Source organism: Sphaerodactylus townsendi, linkage group LG10 (assembly GCF_021028975.2).
Source record: "Sphaerodactylus townsendi isolate TG3544 linkage group LG10, MPM_Stown_v2.3, whole genome shotgun sequence".
NCBI lineage: Eukaryota > Metazoa > Chordata > Lepidosauria > Squamata > Sphaerodactylidae > Sphaerodactylus > Sphaerodactylus townsendi.
In genome coordinates this window covers 6,135,675-6,154,494 of record NC_059434.1, presented here as the reverse complement: position 1 = coordinate 6,154,494, position 18,820 = coordinate 6,135,675, and the positions used below count along the sequence as shown (strand labels likewise).

General features: G+C 46.5%; 1 protein-coding gene across 2 annotated transcripts in view; it reads left to right on the top strand.

Annotated features, from left to right (window-relative positions):
• The first annotated feature begins 572 nt into the window (after nt 1-572).
• The window catches only part of TAPT1 (transmembrane anterior posterior transformation 1), an 82,416-nt gene continuing 64,168 nt past the window's right edge, over nt 573-18,820 (top strand). The window contains exon 1 of one of the 2 annotated variants that reach the window (XM_048509388.1): nt 573-1,177. In XM_048509388.1, coding sequence (XP_048365345.1) covers nt 655-1,177 — 523 coding nt within the window. In that variant the 5' untranslated portion in view covers nt 573-654. The remainder of the gene's footprint in view (nt 1,178-18,820) is intronic. The other variant, XM_048509389.1, reaches the window with a different exon arrangement.

The window sequence follows — 18,820 nt, the reverse complement described above, 5'->3', positions numbered from 1 at the left end:
TATCGTTTGCCGCCAACTAAGAGAAACAGGGCTGGTGCCTACTATGCAACTCTGCCAAAAGCAAGTCTTTTATACACTGAAACAAACAAGAATCTCAGGCTATTCCAGATAAGGTTACATATTGTCGTACTCGAAATCCCTTAGTTCGTACACATTCCAATTGATCCGGGCATGTCCCGATCTTCTTGTAAATTTTGCAATCTCTCAGCAAGGATTATGGAAACTAATCATTCCATTCCCATCCCGGTGAATAAAATGCATGCATGGAAAAAAAAAGACAAAAACAGCTCGACGGAAGTGATCAAGTGTTTATTATTTCTTTATTCAAATATCTCTGTTCCGACCGCCCCTGCGCATCATGCACATTAACATATGCAAATCCCCCCCCCCCCTTTATTAGATGACCACTCCGCTCCTGCGAGGAGGGCTGGCGATTTGCAACGCCAGCCAGTCAAGGGAGGCTCCGGCAGCTGACCGACGCCGGGGAGCTATAAAGGCGGCCGGCTCGCTCGCTCGCTCGCTCCACGCTGGCGGGCGGCCTCGTGTGTCCGCTTTTCGCTGCTTCCCTTTTGTGCGCGGGGGGTGGGGGGCAGTGGGGCTTGGCGGCGGCGGCGGCGGGGTTGCTATGGCAACGCGGCCGCGGCCTCTCGCAAGATGGCGGGCAGGGCGGCTCGCAGTTCCCGCGCGCTGGATAGGTGGGCCCGGCTGGTCGGCTCCCTGTCGCAGGGCGATGACGCAGGCCGAGCGAGCGGCGCCTTCCCTCCGCCTCAGCAACCGCCGCCTCAGCCTCAGCCTCCTGAGGCGCGGGGCGCGGGGCTCTTGGCGGTGACCCGCGTGAAGATGGCGGGCGTGGCGGAGGCCGCGGGCGGCGGGGACGGCGGGCGGCGGGGAGGGGCTCCGGCGGAACCGGCGCTCCTGCAGCCCGACGGCGCGCAGCGGCGGGGCAGCTCCGCGGGCGGCGGCGAGGCGCGGGCCCGGCAGCCCTCGCCCGCGCGCCCGCCCGCCTCGCCCTCGCCCTCGCCCGCCCCCAGCGCGCCCCCCTCGCCCGGCCTTGGCCCCTGCCCCGGCCAGCCCCACCGGACCGAGACGCTGGGCTTCTACGAGAGCGACCGACTCCGGCAGCGGCAGCAGCAGCAGCAGCAGCAGCAGCAGCACAAGCGCAGCGGGGCCGCCGCAGGTGCGCGGGGGTACGGAGCGGGGAGAAGCGCGAGAGAGCGCTCCTGGGCATGTGCAGAGGGCAGGCAAGAATCGGGAGTAAGGGCCCCTGAGCATGAGCAGAGAGGAGGAAGGAGTTGGGCGTAAGGGCTCCAGAGCATGTGCAGAGGGAGGACAGGAGCCGGGGGGAGTGTTCCTGTGTAGAAGGAAGACATGAATCAGGAGTAAGGGCTCCTCAGGATGTGCAGAGAGGAGGAAGGAATCGGGACTGACAGCTCCTGAGCTTGTGCAGAGGGAAGGCAGGAATCAGGAGAAAGTGCCAGTGGTCAGACTACAGTGGTGGCGAACCTTTGGCACTCCAGATGTTATGGCCAATTGGCCATGCTGGAAGGGGCGGATGGGAATTGTAGTCCATAACCTCTGGAGTGCCAAAAATTCGCCACCAGGGGACTAGAATCTCTGTTCAAATTTCCTTCGGTGCTGCGGAAGCTTATTGGGAGACTGTTGTGAGTTTTCTGGGCCGTGTGGCTGGGGTCTGGTGGTTTTAACCCACATCTGTGGCTGGCATCTTCAGAAGCACATCACGGTAAGAGTGAAGTGGACACATGCAAATGTGTCTCCCCCTCTCCCCCACGTAAAGGGGTACAAAACAGACCCGACCAAGCAGCCGCTCCACTCTGGGCCACAGAGAGAAACACATCTTACTGTGACAGACCTCTGAAGCATGGATGCGGGCAAAACTTTAGGAGCTACAACTACACAGTACGGAAAACTCACAACAGCCAGTTGACTCCAGCCATGGAAGTCTTTGACAATACTTGCTGGATGACTTTGAGCCAATCACACACTCCGCGTACCTTACCTCATAGGGTTATTGTGAGGTTAAATTAGGAGAGGACGTGGATGTCAGCTGCTTTGGGTCCCCAGTGGGTCAAAAAGCAAAATGTAAAGGAAGTAAATAAATACTGTGCTTGCAAAGTAAGAATAAGACAAGAGCAGGTACAGAGGGTAATAATATTTATTTACTGCTTTTTGCCAATTAAAAACAGAACAAAACCTAACTGTATAAAATAAGTTACAATAAAGTTAAAATAGAACTTGCAGGATTAATTTGTTGGAGACACAGCGAGTCAACTCTTAAGCAATATCGCACAAGAATTTTGCAACCTGGATCATAGTTGGGGAGCTATCCCCCATAAGAAACTTTTTAAATAACTCCCCTCAACACAGAGAGTATTTATCCCTCACTTGACAGAGTAGTACCCAAGAACTTATCCTGAATCAGCACGTCCTTTACTGTCTGTGGCTCTCCAGGATCTCAGGAGCAGCTGTTTGACTGACACCCCTGACTTTCTGATCTTTTTAACTGCAGATGTTGGGCATTCAGTTTGGGACCTTCTGCATGGCAAGCAGATTGTCTGCCTCTGTGCCACGGCCTCTCCTGGAATCCCCCATCCACCATGTCATGAGTTAGAGGAGGCAGTTGAATTTCAGGTGTAGGGATGAATCGGCAAGGAAGGGTTTTAAAAAAGTGACCGTATTAGCTGGTTCACAGAGAAATAAAACAGAAGTCTGGTCACACATTTATTCCAGTATAATTTTTTTGTGTGTGTGACTGAGCTCACTTCCTCAGATACAATGGAAAGGCAAAAATAAATTCTTTCTCCTCATCTGGGATTTTCTTTGAAAATGAAAAGGGTTTCTTTTTTCACATTGTCACTAAAAAAGTGAGTTGTGAAAGCCCCTACAGAAGTAAATGTTGTTGGTCTTTAAACTGCAACTGAATTTTTGTGCTGTTTCACTATGGATTACCCATCCTTGCCCTCCCAAATCCTAGCCTCGCATGCTGCAACATGAAACATAATAAGGAATTAGTACCTTTGAGCATGTTTAGTGTGGATTTCTATCTCACTACTGAAAGTTCCCACCTCTTCACCTATCATCGATGGAGGAGGACCACTACAAACCTCCCCCCCCCACCCGGCCAACGTATACACACTCCTATAGTTTGTGATGTTTAGAGATGCATTCTCCATGTTTACTTGGTGAAAGAGGGAGACCATGAGGTCCTTCAATCTGTCCATATGCTCCAGGGCATTACAAATAGTCTTCCGTATAAGGCATGGGTACCTTGATATCTTTGTCCCTTAGAAGTTAAGTTCTGGATGGAAGTTTGTAAGAATTTATATTTGTGTATGCAGGGTGGCTTCAAGGGTGAGAAATAGTTTAAGTAAAGAAGGAAGCCAAAGCAGAAAGTTGATTCCATTCTTTTGTATTGATGATTTTAGAAATCAAAACATTCCAGGGAGGTGGAGAAGTAGAATTGGAAGGTTGTCTGTTTTCTGCAGACGTGTTGTTTTCTTTTACATTGGGGACATCTGGTAGTCATAGATATTTTTGGAAAGAGCAAGTCCTGACTTAGACATGCTACCGGGAAGGGTTTTCCTCTGGCTCCTGGCAGCGGGGAACTGTTGAGTACTGTCAAGAATTGTAAGCAATTTAGTTTTGCAAGCATTAGAGTTCTTCAGTGCTTGCTGCTTTACGATTCTTTGGAGTCTTTCAGCATGCACCAGCTCCAGTTTGTAAAGTTAGCTTGTTATTAGGCCCGCCGGCAAAGGTGGACAGCTATTTTGGGGAGTCTAATTTTAGGCACATTTGAAAAATTAGCCCTGACTTCACAGCTGTTCAAAGTATGTTAATGCTGTACCTGCATGTGGGAAGGGGTTGCTTCTGATATTGAAATATAAGTGGAGTGTACGTATAAGCACACATCTTTATATAAAGTTCATTTTCCATCCTCAAGTTTTAAGTTGAATAAAAACAGATCTGATAACTATGGAATACTTTTGGCATCACATGTATTTTGGATGTGGTTGTGCAGGTATACATGCTGAGTTGTGGTTTGTCACATATAGTATAGTATACATGTGGTTTGTCACAACTAATTTTAAATTGTGTCAGGAATATTTACTGTTGGAGAACATTGTGTCCTGACCCGGATGGCCCTGCCTAGCCCAGTGGCGGAAACGAAGAAGGGTTGTCTTTGGTCAGTGCTTGAATGGGAGACCACCAAGGAATTTCAGGGTTGCTATTCAGAGGCAGGCAGTGGCAAACCAACTTTGTTAACCTCATACCTTGGAAGTTGGCTGCGATTTGCCGACACTGTAAAGACACAGAAAGTATCATAGCCATTATTGGATTTGCTCCTATTTCCGATCTCTGACTTTTAAATCATGTAAGGCTTTTATAAAAGTCTCTAAATCAGGTGTATAGTTAGTGTTGCTTTCCAGGAAAAGAACTTCACAAAGAGATCAATCTTTGTCTCTCTTGCGTCATGTATTGTTACAATGGCCGCAATAACAATTATGCTGTAATAGTATTAGAAGTTGAAGAACAGCTTGGAATGTTTGCTGAAAGGCATTTTGACAAGACAGACAGGAGTAAAAACACTAAGAATTGCAAAGAGAGGAATTTCTGGTTTTATTCCTTGTTGAAAGCACTTAGAAGATGATGATGAAGAAGAAGAAGAAGATTTGGATTTATATCCCCCCTTTCTGTCCTGTAAGGAGACAAAAAGGTGCTTACAAACTCCTTTTCCTTCTCCCCCTCACAACAAACACCCTGTGAGGTAGGTGGGCTGAGAGAGCTCAGAAGAACTGTGACTAGCCCAAGGTCACCCAACTGGCGTGTGTTGGGGTGCACAGGCTAATCTGAAGTCCCCAGATAAGCCTCCACAGCTCAAGAGGCAGAGCGGGGAATCAAACCCGGTTCCTCCAGATTAGAGTACATCTGATCTTAACCACTATGCCACTGCTGCTCCTTAGGAACCCTTTATCAGTTACATTAAAATGCATACAATGTATTGTCGAAGGCTGTTACATACTGGATACAATGTGTAACAGACTTCTCTCTGATACACCTCTGAAGATGCTAGCCACAAATGCAGGTGAAACGTTAGGAACAAGATCTACCAGACCACAGCCACCAGACCACAGCCACACAGCCTGGAAAACCCACAACAGCAAAGCATATAATGTTTAAAAGCTGATGACATAGTTTATATAACATTTAACTTGTAGTTTATTTTTGCATACTCTGTAGGATGAGAGAGAACATCATAAATAAAGATGGTGATACTAATTTTTTGTGCACCATTATTTCTCTTTGTAAGGGTTAACATTCAGAATGTATGTGCTTATTGCACAATTCCAGAAAATGTTGCCATCTAATTTTCTAATTGCAGTTTAAATATTCTGACCCGTCTGTATCTCAGAAGTCTGTATTTCAATTAGAAACTTCTAGAGTATAAATTACTTTAATTTGGCTGTTGCTTAAATCTGCATTTTTTTCTCATTAAAGTTACCAGTTAATAATCTTCTCAGTAAGCGTTTTTGTTTGCCAAGATTCACAGGATCTCAGATTCTTCTTTACATATGGACAAGAGCCTCTTAAAGTTTAATTTCAGTCATAGCACTGCTAAACTAGCTTGATTTATTTTATCTTAAAGTAGAAAAAGAATGATTACAAGGTAAATGTGCTAATTCAACAAAACCAAACTGGGAAAAAAGTGTCAATTTAAAATGAGCTGAAAAGTTGATCACACCAGATTTTTTCAACATGATTCGGGCGGCTTTGGCCTTGCCTCCATTAATTTTTTAAAAAATCTGTTCTCTGGGTGGCACAGAGCTGTGAGCAGGTTTGCACCATGGCCTCGGGGTGCCAGGGAGGGGCTCAGAGGCTGCAGGGGGTTTGCATCTCTGTGCAGAGCTCCACAGCCATAACCTCTGGGTTCCATGTGGAATTTAGAAGCGGCCACCCCTTCAGATGGAATTTAAGAAGAAGAAGAAGAAGAGTTTGGATTTATATCCCTCCTTTCTCTCCTGCAGGAGACTCAAAGGGGCTGACAATCTCCTTGCCCTTCCCCCCTCACAACGAACACCCTGTGAGGCAGGTGGGGCTGAGAGAGCTCCGAGAAGCTGTCACTAGCCCAAGGTCACCCAGCTGGCATGTGTGGGAGTGCACAGGCTAATCTGAATTCCCCAGATAAGCCTCCACAGCTCAGGCGGCAGAGCGGGGAATCAAACCCGGTTCCTCCAGATTAGAGACACGAGCTCTTGACCTCCGACGCCGCTGCTGCTCCTATTTAGATAACAGAAGGGAGAAGGAGGTGGGGTTAGAGATTGGGGAGGTAATGGTCCCAATTTTGTGGGGTATTTTGCATTTTCAGATGTGAGGATTGGGAAATATTCGGGATTCCCGGAGAAATTCAGGTCCACCACATCGAAATCCGAAGCCTGCCGGTATTTTTGTTTTTGGCACACTCCTATTGCAAGGTGATCCCAGGGTCATGCTGCCATTCCCACAGTGTTGCTGGCAATTCTTTGGCCTACTCACCAATCATGAAGTTGCTTAACAACTCTTTCTTCTAAAGTCATTAGCCTTTGCTCAGGAAAAGTGAGTACGTCACATCGTCCATACCTACTCTGTTGGCAGTGAGGTGAATACTGCTGACACTTTTTGAGTTAAAGTGGGTGGCTGTTTTCTTTTATTTATATTCTGCTTTTCTCTCTCATTGAGTCCCCAAGCAGCTTTATCATATCATTTTCTCCTACCTTATCCTCACAACAACAAACCTGTTAAGTAGGTTCACCCAGATCACTTCCATGTTCAAATGGAAATTTGGATTTAGCAGTCTGGGTTCTAGTATGACTCCTGAAGTCACTAAGCCATGCTAATTCTGCTGTTAAGCAAGCATTAAACTAGCATTTCTTATCTATATATATAAAAAGCTTTCCGTGTATGTGTTGATGACAGGGTACCTCAGTAACTGCTGGGCCAATTCCTCTGAAAATTCCCAGCCACTATAGTCAGTCAGGCGAGAGTGTTTTCAGATGTTCACATACCTGAAATTTCATACCTGGCCCAGGTAAAAACGCCTTTTTCCTGGCGCTCCCTGGTGTGAAGGACAGGGAGGGGCCTGTGTGTAACTGTCACTCTTAGAATGTTCGTGCCCTTAGAATGTTCACTCAGATGGCCAAAGATGAGCAGTGGAAACAGCACATAGGCAGTAACTTGAGTGGAAGTGAAACACATACACACACATACAATACACGCAAGGGAGAGGGGAGGAGGAGGAGAAGAGGAGGAGGAGGAGTTTGGATTTATATCCCCCCTTTCTCTCCTGTAGGAGACTCAAAGGGGCTGACAATCTCCTTGCCCCTTCCCCCTCAACAACAAACACTCCAGTGAGTGTAGGTGGGACTGAGAGAGCCCTCCGAGAAGCTGTGACTAGCCCAAGGTCACCCAGCTGGCGCAGGTGTGGGAGTGTACTGAGGCTAATCTGAATTCCCCAGATAAGCCTCCACAGCTCAGGCGGCAGAACGGAGAATCAAACCCGGTTCCTTCAGATTAGATACACACGAAAGCTCTTGCAACCTCCCACTGCCACTGAGAGGGAGGGGTGGCATCAGAGAGATGGGATCCAGCAGTTTCTGCCACAGGTTCCCCGAGTAGAAGGTTACTAATTCATTTGTGTGTGCCGAGAGAGGGGTTACTAATTGGTGATTTTGTCAATGCGTGATTTTGCCTTAGCTACGCCTCTTCTCTCAGAAGTAGCTGCGCAGGAGACTTGAAGCAGCTCCAGCAGGAGGTGCACCAGTTGCGTGCGTGGCAGCCTGTGGCGCCATGGCGTGCATTCGTCGCTCCCCACCCAAGCAGACCGCACAGCAGCTGCGCTCCTTGCCACAGCCCCGCCCAGTAATGCTCTCCCACCCCTTGGAATGGCCATTGCCACTGCCCCCGTCATGCCTTCCTCGGCTCGCTTCAGCTCCCATTGGCGCTACGCCATGCAGTTTGAATCCCCGGCCACCATGGGAACCTGTTACTAAAATTTTTGGATCCCACCACTGGGTGGCATGCAAGGGAAGAGAGGGAGGGAGAGGAAAGGGAAGGTGCGGGGGAGGCATGTGCAAGGGAAGAGAGAAGTGAGAGAGGGGAGACAGTGAGCTGTGGCATGCACCAAAGGGAGGGGAGGCAGGGGCCCTACATCTTGATATGACCCAACCCGGCCCCTTAGCTGAGGGGAAGGGGAGGGAGGGAGAGGAGGGGTGGCATGCAAGGGAAGAGGAGGGGAGACAGTGAGGGGTTGCATGCAAGGGAGGGGAGGCAGGGGGGCCCAGCATCTTGATATGACCTGCACCCACTCCTAGCGAAGGGAAAAGGGAAGGGAGGGAGAGGGGGGAGGGTGGGTGGCATGCAAAGGAAGAGAAGGGAGGGAGTGGAAGAGAGGGAGGGGCGAAGGCGAGGGCGGGAGGGAGGGGCTTCAGGCACCCCTAGGACTTCCCTGAATACTGCAGTTACAGTTAAGAAAACCAGGCACGCATTACTCAGGAGTAAGCTCAGTGCAGCAACCATGACATACTTTGAATGGCTGCGTCGCACCCGTCAGAGGGTTTCCTCAGAAGCGACACCCATTGCCACCAACCAAACTTACTCCCAGGTAAAGGATCATGACCAGCCAGCCCTAGATGTGTGCGTTAGGGGTGCCTTTCCATTCCCCAAGGAATGCGGGCACAATGTAATATCATGCTGACATCGCGACAGCTATCCCAGGCTTCGCATGTCGCTCTTGCAATGGAGCATGTACTGCTGGCCTCTGCAATTGATTTGCTGCTACTGTTCCTTTCCCATTTCACCACAATAAGCCACAGCAACGCGTGGCCGGGCCACGCTAGTTATTAATAAGAGTTGTACTCTGCCATTCTATTGAGCATGCAGGGCAGCCTATAGTAAGTAAAAATACAAGTTACGTTGCATTAAAATAAACCATGAAAATCAAGAATAAAACAAATAATATAAGTAAATGGAAACATCCTGGAGGCCCATTCCGCCCTAACAAAATCTTAAAAACTGCAGCAGTGCGAAAGATCCCCAGGTATAAACAACAACCATAGAATAAAAGCTAAAGTCAGCTGTCAAGTCAGGACCGACTTGTGGCGACCCTGTAGGGTTTTCACGGCAGAAAACATTCAGAGGTGGTTTGCCATTGCCTCAGTCTGCATCACACCTCTGGTATTCCTTGGAAGTCTCCCAAACGAATAGTTGCAAGGGTCAAGGCTGAGAGGGTGTGACTAGCCTAATGTCACCCTAGAGCTAGTTTCCATGGCAGAATGGAGATTTGAACCTGTATTTCCCTGATCCTAATCGAATATATTAACTACTATACCACGCTGGCTCTCCCCAAGATTAATTAATCAAGCATTAATACAAACCAACTCTGAGGAGATAACTTAGTCCTCCTTAAAGGGCTCCTGGACCAAAAAATGCCTTCACTGATTCTAAGAAGAGGGTCCCTGGGGGGAGGAGTCCTGCAGAGCCAAAAGGTCACTGCATGAATGTGCCTTTCCATATATCCACAAACGTCATCTCCTGCAAAACTGAGACAATCTATTTTAGGACAAGCTAAGGCGATGGGAAGTCTCATATATCCCAGCCCAATACTGTTAAGTTCACCAATCTAAATTAGTTCTGGAAACACACCTGGAGTCAATGGGACAGCAGCTCTGGGCGGTGCACAACAATATCCACATGTGTACATCATTACAATCAGTGCAATTATTAAAACCAATAAAATCCATTAAAAGCAGCGGTCAGTACAAAGGTATCAGGCGTCCCAAAACCCCAATTTATTTAAAGGCCTCCCTGAGAAGAGGGAACGGCCGGACTCCCTTTAAGAGGGTAGCATAAGGTGGTAAAATAAATATGTGAGGGGGGGGGGGCGCACATTTCAGCAACTGGACGCTCCAAAGGCCCGGCGGAACAACTCAGTCTTACAGGCCCTGCGGAACTCACCAAGGTCCCGCAGGGCCCGGACAGCTGGAGGAAGAGTGTTCCACCAGGCCGGGGCCAGGGCTGTAAAGGTCCTGGCCCGTGTGAGTAGCTTTCATAGCTATAGTGGCATGCACTAGTTGAAATTGGAAGAGAATTTATTTTTAAAAAGGCAGAACGTGATCCTGGTTGCAGGTTTGTAGTTGTGATTCCTGGTTTAGATTTTTGGTTTGCCTGTAAATAGGATTGCCATCTCTGGATTGGGAAATTCCTGGAGATTTGGGGTGAGGTGGTGCCTGAGGGTGTCAAGTGTAATTTCTGGAGAGGGCCAGACCCTACCGGGAGGTTACACATTTACTGTTTTGCCTTTTGCGCAAGGCTTTCTTTTTGTATGAGACGTTCTCACTTTTGTGCATGTCTTATTCCCTACGCACAGGAGGAGAGCCATGTGGCTATTGCCATGTATCTTAATGGCTGTGAACTCTGTTTCCCAAATGGAGTTTTTATGCTGAGTAGTAATTTATTATTGGCCATGGGATTAGCTGGAATCCAGTTCACCATTTGGATTGTGCAGATAGAATGGGAGGAAGTGTGTGAACTTTTGGTGTGGGTCTTCCATTTGTCTTATGGAGTGTTTTGAGTTGTTACTTTTATCTTTTTCTATGTATTGGCTTTAAATTCCACTCTCCCTGCCACAGCAAGCTCAGACTGGCTATCGACATATGCTTTCAATACAATTTAAAACACAATAAAACAATCTGCAGTTTTTAAAAAAACCCAGCATGGTGCATAAACAGACTAGCATGGAAAAATTTAAATAGAAGAGAAAGGGAAGTCGGGAAAGGATTTTGCTCTCACCCTGTGTGTGAGTTGGAAATGGAATTGTTTTCTTAACATTCAGACTGTCGTAACCAGATGGTTGGGCATGGCTTCTAGCAAATTAATGCAAAATGTGTTTGTCAGTGAATTTTGTCATTGCAACTGCTAGGTCGATCTTATCTAGTCTTAAAATAACTTGGCAGTCTGGAAAATAAGCTGTGTCTGAAGTAAGCAGCAAAAATGATTCATATACTTTGACTAATTGGAGTAGCGCTGCGCACTCCTGTATAGCACTAAATACTTCCTTAGCATAAAGGCAAGTTGGGTGAAGGCCTTTGGCTCAGGTGGGGCAGGGTACAAATTTAAAAGAAAATAAAAGTGGAGTGAACGTTTAGTGAATTAAAACAAATAAAGCTATTTTAATCTGTTACAAAATTTTAGTTCTGTTTACTTTGTCTATGCCCTAAGTTAAAGGTTTATTCAAAGCAAGTTGAACTTCTGTATTTGCATGTCATTGTGGGAGGTGCAGCTGCTCTTGTGGTTTTGTAAGTGGATTGCTTTTGTTCGTTTCAATTGTTTGAGACATCAGTGTTTGCACAATCTTGCCTGACTATTAAACCAGTGATTCCAAATGCTTTAAAGAATTGGCAAATATGGCACTGGCAGTGTTCTTTCCTCCTATAGTTAACTTAGCACAAAAAGTGCGTCTCCTTGAGGGTTTCTGTATGCTATCCACATCCATCCTACTTTGCTAGACCCCCTTTGGGGGTCGAACGATCCTTTCACATGGGCCGCCTAAGACTCTCTGCATCGTGTTCTCCATCTGTAAAATGGATAAATGTTAGGGTTGGGGGTCACCACAACATGAGGAACTGTATTAAAGGGTCGTATCATTAGGAAGGTTGAGAACCACTGATCTAAATAGATTTTCTGTTCTTTGGGCTTGGTCATGTGATGCAAAATGACACACCTTCTGAGCTTGGAGGACATTTTTCTGGGTAATTCCCACTATTCACCTGGAAGGCAGGAACTAAAACTTCCTGTTTCCTGTGGAAGTTACCCAGCAAACTCCAGGCCTTTTCCTGCCTTAGGGGAGTGCAGTTTTGTGTTGCCTGAGCTCTTACAACTCTACTCTAGTTGGGTGCCTTATTCTATCTCTTACTAGTTCCTCCTCTGGATTCCTTAGTGTCTCCAACCTGCTCCTTTCTCACTCCTGGCTGTGATTCTGTCTTGGTGGGGGGAAAATGCCTGCGTGTTGCCTGATCCCGCCGGTAGAGCACTTTATGAGAGAGCTTTTCGAAAAGAAACAGAAGGAGCAGCCAGTGAAGTCAGCTTCCTCTCAGACCACAAGGGCGAGTTCTTTGCAGTAGCAAAGCTGCAAGCAAGAAAAACCAGGCAGGCATGTCCCAGCTTTGGACTTCACCAATCTCAGCCAAAATAGTGGCAACACCATCTTTGTGTGCTCCTAGGCATGCCACTGGAGCAGCATGGCAACACAAAAGTCATCCCTTCACTCCAAGGGAGCCAGTTGTGCAACGCGTGAGGAACTTTTCTCCTGGACTTCTCTGTCAGCCGGTCAGGATGCGGTAGGAGATGAGCAACTCTCTGGTAACTCAAGAGTCTTTAAAACCCTCCTCTGATTTAGCGAAGTTTATAAAAACAACTATGAGGGGAGAATTTAGTTCATTAATGAAGCAGGCTGCCGCTATGTTAGCTGAGGCATTCAGGTCTCTGTCTCCCTGGCCTCATATCTCCAAGGCCCCTTCCGCACATGCAAAATAATGCATTTTCAAACCACTTTCACAACTGTTTACAAGTGGATTTTGCTATTCCGCACAGCTTTAAAGAGCACTGAAAGCAGTTTGAAAGTGCATTATTCTGCATGTGCGGAATGAGCCCAAGAGTGCCCCTGGGAAAGCAGGGGATAAATGCCCATGGCTCACTAAAGCTGCCCAAAAAGGGGATCATGTTAGTCCACTCAGGCTTTACATAGTGAGTCTGACCCAGACTTTAGCGAAGGGGGAGAATTAATTACTGCAAATGGAGAGGATGTTCAAGACCCTAAACCTGTAACCAGGTTCTTGAAGGGTGAGGACTACCAGTACCTACCGGCAAAGACTATTGCAGAGCTTGATCTAAAAAAATCCCGAAGGTGGAGAAAAAGATGCCAAGCTTGAATTAAAATCCAGGCATTTTTAAAATTTATTTTAAAATTTTTATCCCGCCTTACCCCCGCAGGTCTCAGGACATGTGGGGAAGGGGGAAATTCTTTCCAGTTGCTCACCCTTCAGGAAAGGTGTTCCCTTCCCCCAGTGTTTCAAAACTCAGGTGAGATCTGAGCAGGATAAACCCATGGAGAACAAGCAAATCTCTAGCACCACCGAGAAACTGTATGCATTGCCATCCTGTGCTTCCAATTTATTGCAGGTCTCAGTTGTCAATGCCTCCATCACCATCCTCCAAACTCTGGGCTTAGTTTCGGAAGACGGAGAAGGCCATTTAAAAGACAGCATTGATAGAACATGCATAAAACTACTGCCATGGTGATTCGAGCTTTGGCCACGGTGTCCCTGGTGGTCAGGGCAACTATCATGTGGGTCCGCAAAATGATTCAGTTGCTCCCGGAGGAGGACAGATGCCTGCAGGAGGACACTAACAGGATGTTGAAGGTGGTTTCCTTCATGGGTGATGCAGCCTATGACTTTTTCTAGCAGATCGCCCATGGCCAATGCAATGACCAGACGACTTCACTTGCTCAGGGCCTGACAAGCCAACTTGAAATCAGAACTCATTGTGGCCACATATCCCTTTCAAGGGGCTAGCTTATTCAGCAAGGCACTAGGCAGAATCCTAGTTGACACTAAGGATAAAATCAAGTACCTCCTCAGAAAGGATAAAAGGCAGTCTGGTGGTCCTTCCTTTCCTTTCCAACACTCCCTTCCACGATTCAAGTTGGATCTTTTTTTAAAAATCAGGTGGAAGTCCTCCCATCCCTCCTCCTGTAGGAACCAGTACACCAAGAGGTTCCTCGGAAAATTAGATTGCTCGTACTAGGATACCTAGCCCTCCAAAGCCATCTTGGAAGGGTCTGGTGAGGGGGGCAACTGAGTCAGTTTTTCAACACCTGGCATGCCTCCAAGGCTGATGCTTGGTTGGCCAGGGATATTCCATCAAGTTCTTGGCAACCCCACCAGACCGTCTCATGATGTCTTCAGTGGCTCACAACCCAGAGAAGATGAGAACTCTCACTGCCATTTATCACCTCATATTCATAGAGGAGGTTCCAGTCCACGAGCAGGCAAAGTGGGGTCTATTCCTTTTTCTTCACAGTCCCCAAAAGAATTGGAGACTGGTGCATGATCCTGGATTTGAAGTTCCTGAATCGGTTCCTCCATGTGAGGCATTTTTGGATGGAGACCCTGTGATTGGTTGCCGACTCCCTGCAGCCTCCAGAGTTTCTCACCTCTATCAGTCTTACAAAGGTGTATTTCATGTGACCACCCTCCCCAATAACAGGAAGTTCCTGAGGTTCTGCATCAGCGATCAGCATTACCAATACCAGGTGAAGCCATTCAGCCTCTGCACCGCCCCCTGAGTTTTCTCAAAACTACTAGTCAACTTGGTTGTGATTCTGTGGGAGCTGAGTGTTTATATACATCCTTATCTTGACGATCTCTTAAATTGATCTCCATCCTATAATCTGGCACAATCAAGGGGGGACATCACAGACCCGAAGGCCAGAAAGATCAGGGCATGGTGCAGCTAGTGATTGCCAGTTGTTTGTCCTCCCTCAACTTCCTATCCAGCCTGATGGGATTGCTAATCTTAAACCTGGACACTATCCAGTTGGGGCAATTCCACTCCAAACCCCTGCAACAGTTCTTGTGCCCCTATCAGTATCAGTTTGCACACAAGGTAGAGATGTCATTGATAGCGTCAGCTTGTGTAAAACACGACGTATTCTGGAGACTGAAGACAAGGAACATCAACCAAGGAAAGGAATTCTAACTGTCTTTCTGCAAACAGTTTACCACAGACGTGAACTGGCAGAGGAGCGATTCTGGAGGGAGCTCCCAAGCAGGGCAGATGGACTTCTCAGGAGACCAGGCTTCAAGTAAATCAACTGGAACTCAGGATGGTGTTCTTAGCCCTTCCAGGACCGAATAGCAGGTCATCATGTCCTTATTTGGATGGACAGTGTGGCCACCAAGACCTACTTCAACAAACATGGTGGGTCCAGATCGGGGGTACTTCATCAGGAGACAGCCAAAATCAAGAGTCCAGGAAAACATTTTCTATTCCTGAAGGGAGAGCATATCAAGGGGGAGATGAACCAAGAAGCAGACTGTCTCAGCAGAGAGCACTTGTCCAAGGAAGGACTATCACTCCAAAGAGAAATGTTCTTGGAAATAACACATTGGCTGGGAATTCCAGAGGTGGGCCTCTTCGCATCTTTCCAGAACCATCAACCCGCCAGATTTCTCACTAGATGTTTATGTCCCCAGGTCGAGGCAGTAGATGTTCTGACATCTGATTGGTCCAGGGGTCTCCTATATGCCTTCCCTCCGATTCCAGCCATACCAACACTCCTCAGAAAAATCAAGGCACAAAAAGCAGCGGTGATCCTAGTGACTTCCTTTTGGCCCAGGAGGTCCTGGTTTTCCACAATTCAACAGATGTCCATCGTCCCTCCTTTCAAATTGCCATGCAGGTGGGGGCTGCTCCAACAGGATCCCTTTTACCATCCTGAGCTGGACAACTTGCAATAAGCCACCTGGAAATTGAATAGCAACAAGAAACAAACCTGGGTCTCAGCCCACAAATCACAGAGATGATCCTAGTAGCTAGGAAGAAGTCTACCATTAGGATCTACAAGTCTTTATACACTGGTGTAGGCGCAAGGGAATCAACCACATGGCACCAACTCTTCCATCCATCCTTTCAATGTTTTCAGGACCAAATAGACCAAGGTCTTAAGACCTCAATGCTAAAAATACCAGTTGTGGCCATGGCCTCCATTATTCCACCAGTTGCGTGTTTACCGTTATCAGGGCATCCACATTTGACTCATTTCCTCTAAGGAATGTCTGCCAGGCCTATTGTTCCCAATGTGGTAGATGAGCACAGTTCTTAATACACCATTTGAACCCATCCAAAATATTCCATTTAAAATGCTTCAGTTGAAGACAGTGTTTCTGATTGTGATCCCCTCAGCTCAATGGGTATTGGAATTGGTGCCTTTTCAGTGGATCCAAACTTGTACATTCTACACCGGGACAAGGTGGTCTTTCATACCAATCTGTCATTCTGTCCCAAAGTCTCTTCTAAGCTTCATCAACATCAAGAAATCTGTCTACAGACCTATTGTCTTAATCCCAAACGCCCTAGAGAGGTTCTGTAGCATAATCGGATGTGCGCTGGACCTTGAAAATTTACCTAATCAGGACCCCACCATTTAGGAAAATGGATGCTTTATTTGTGTCGGACTCGCCACCAAACAAGGGTAGAAAAACCTTGATCTCTGAGATTGTATTCTGGAGGCCAGTCCTGCTAGAACCGGGATCATCAACCTGTGGCTCTCCAGATGTTCATGGACTACAATTCCCATCAGGCCCTGCCAGCATGGCCAATTGGCCATACTGGCAGGGGCTGATGGGAATTGTAGTCCTTGAACATCTGGAGAGCCACAGGTTGCAGACCCCTGTGCTAGAAATATTACACCTCCTGGTAGAATCACACTATATGCAGTGTGATCACAAATGTGGCCCTAAGCAAAAAATGCTTCGTTGAAAGAAATATGTAAAGTGGCTATTTGATCTTCAGTGGCAATTTTTGACACTACAAGATTGATAAGTTGATTGCATTTGGTGTGGTCTTTGGCAGATGTGTACTGCAACACATTCTGAAAGACTCTTCCAATGACCCCTCTGGAACCACTTCGAATGGCTCTGGAAGGTCTCAGAAAGATGTCCTCTAAACTCAGAAGGAGAACAACCATTAATTCTTACCTTCTCTTCTGAGCATCAGAGGACATCTTGCCTTCCCCTTGTCATCGGAGATAAGACAGGCAACCTTTCTCTTGATGTTATCTACCTGTCCTCATGGAACTATTTGTTCTGTTTTTTTCTTGTTTGCAGAGTTATAAGTGCGCTACTATGCGCTTTTAGAGTACCAGAACTATGCGCTTTTAGAGTACCAGAACTGGAGTTTACTGTCCAACAGAACATAGGATCCAGAAAGTTCTAGTTCCTGCCTCCCAGATGAATGGTGGGAATTACCCAGAAAGATGTCCTCCTATGCTCAGAAGGTAAGATTCGCAGGTAAGATTCTGATTTCTTTGTACTAACCCACTTTTCCCATCTTCTGTTTGTGTATAAATCCCTGCCAGACATTCATTTCATGCATCTGATGCAGTTAGTAACAGCTCAGAAAAGCATATGCCAGGATACATTTTGCCAGACTTTAATATGCCACAAACTTTGTGATTTCACTTAAAGATAGTCTTAGGCATATGAGCCCTTATAAGCTCATTACTGTTTAAAAAATGGTGTGGATTGGTGCCTGTGGTACTTGGTTTTCTAAAGTGTAGGTAAAAGAAGAGTGAAGTGTCTCCATTTGTCTAATCTTGTGAGATAACGCATTTGTCCCTTCTCCTAAAGTGAAAGACCTTGACAAATGTAAGTTATTTTCAGGAAAGTCAATGAAGGATTTCAAGTGAAAATAGTTCTATTTTTCAGGAAAAGTAAAGCAAGGTGCTTAAAATGTATTAACATATGCTAATATATACTACCATATATACTCGTGTATAAGTCGACTCACGTATAAGTCGAGGGTGGGAAATGCAGCATCAATTGAGGCATCAGTAGGTTAAATGTTTTTGAATATTTATTTCAAAGAAAAACAGTAAACTGGCTCTGTAAGTGGAAAAGAGGGTCAACAAGAACAATATGATATCAACAATAACTTTAAAAGTACAAAAACCTTAGCTCAACCAGCAACCAAGCTAAAACACAAGAGTTAAAATCCTTCAAAACTGGATTCCTCATCATCATCTGTATGTCCAAATGTAACCCAACTTAGATTTTAAGAGAGATATTACCAGAAATGAAAGCAATCTACTTTATTAGCTTCCATTGCTTAAACAATGGGGATGGGGCATCCCAGCTTTGGGGGGTCAATAACTTTGGGATCCCCTGACCCAAACTTTCACCAAACCTGGCTGGTATCATAAAGGAGATACTCTCCTGATGAGACCAGCCAGGCTTAACTTGCGAAGTTTGATTTCAGAGGGTCCCAAAGTTATGGACCTCAAAAGGGTAGCCAACCCATCTACTAATAACTCCCATTGAAAACAATGAGGAATGGGGCCACCTCTGCCTTTGGTGGTCCATAACCTTGGACCCCCTGAACCAAACTTTACCAAACTTGGCTGGTATCATCAGGAGAGTCTTCTGAGGGTACCCTGAAATTTTGGTGCCTCTAGCATAAAAACTGTGCCCCTGCTGGCTGGCAAAGTAAAAACACACACAAAAATTGTAATGACCCGCATATAAGTCGAGGGGAGCTTTTTCAGCATTAAAATGTGCTGAAAAATTCGACTTATACATGAGTATATGTGGTGGTTGAATCTATGGAGATATAAACAGTAGATCCAAAGGCTCAATCATTTTCATCAGCTCCCTGTTAAAATTGCCACGAATCCAGTTGGAAACCCCCCCCCCCCCCGACACCTGTTTCCTTGGGTGCCTAAAAGGTGATACTAGCAACTAAAATTACATGTGAAATAAACTGGCCATTTATCTGCACCACAGCTGTTGTCATGTTTGTCCAGTTGAGAGACTGCTCCAGGGAAATGGAGGGCTGGAACCATCAAAAGCACTGAAACTGCTAATTTATGCACAGTGGGGAACAAGCAAGAGATAGTGAAAAGGAAGGAACCTTTGGAACATCTTTCCTGCCCACCAGCACTAATCGGGCACACCTGAAAAGTTTCCAGTCTTGTGTGTCATTGAACTTGAGA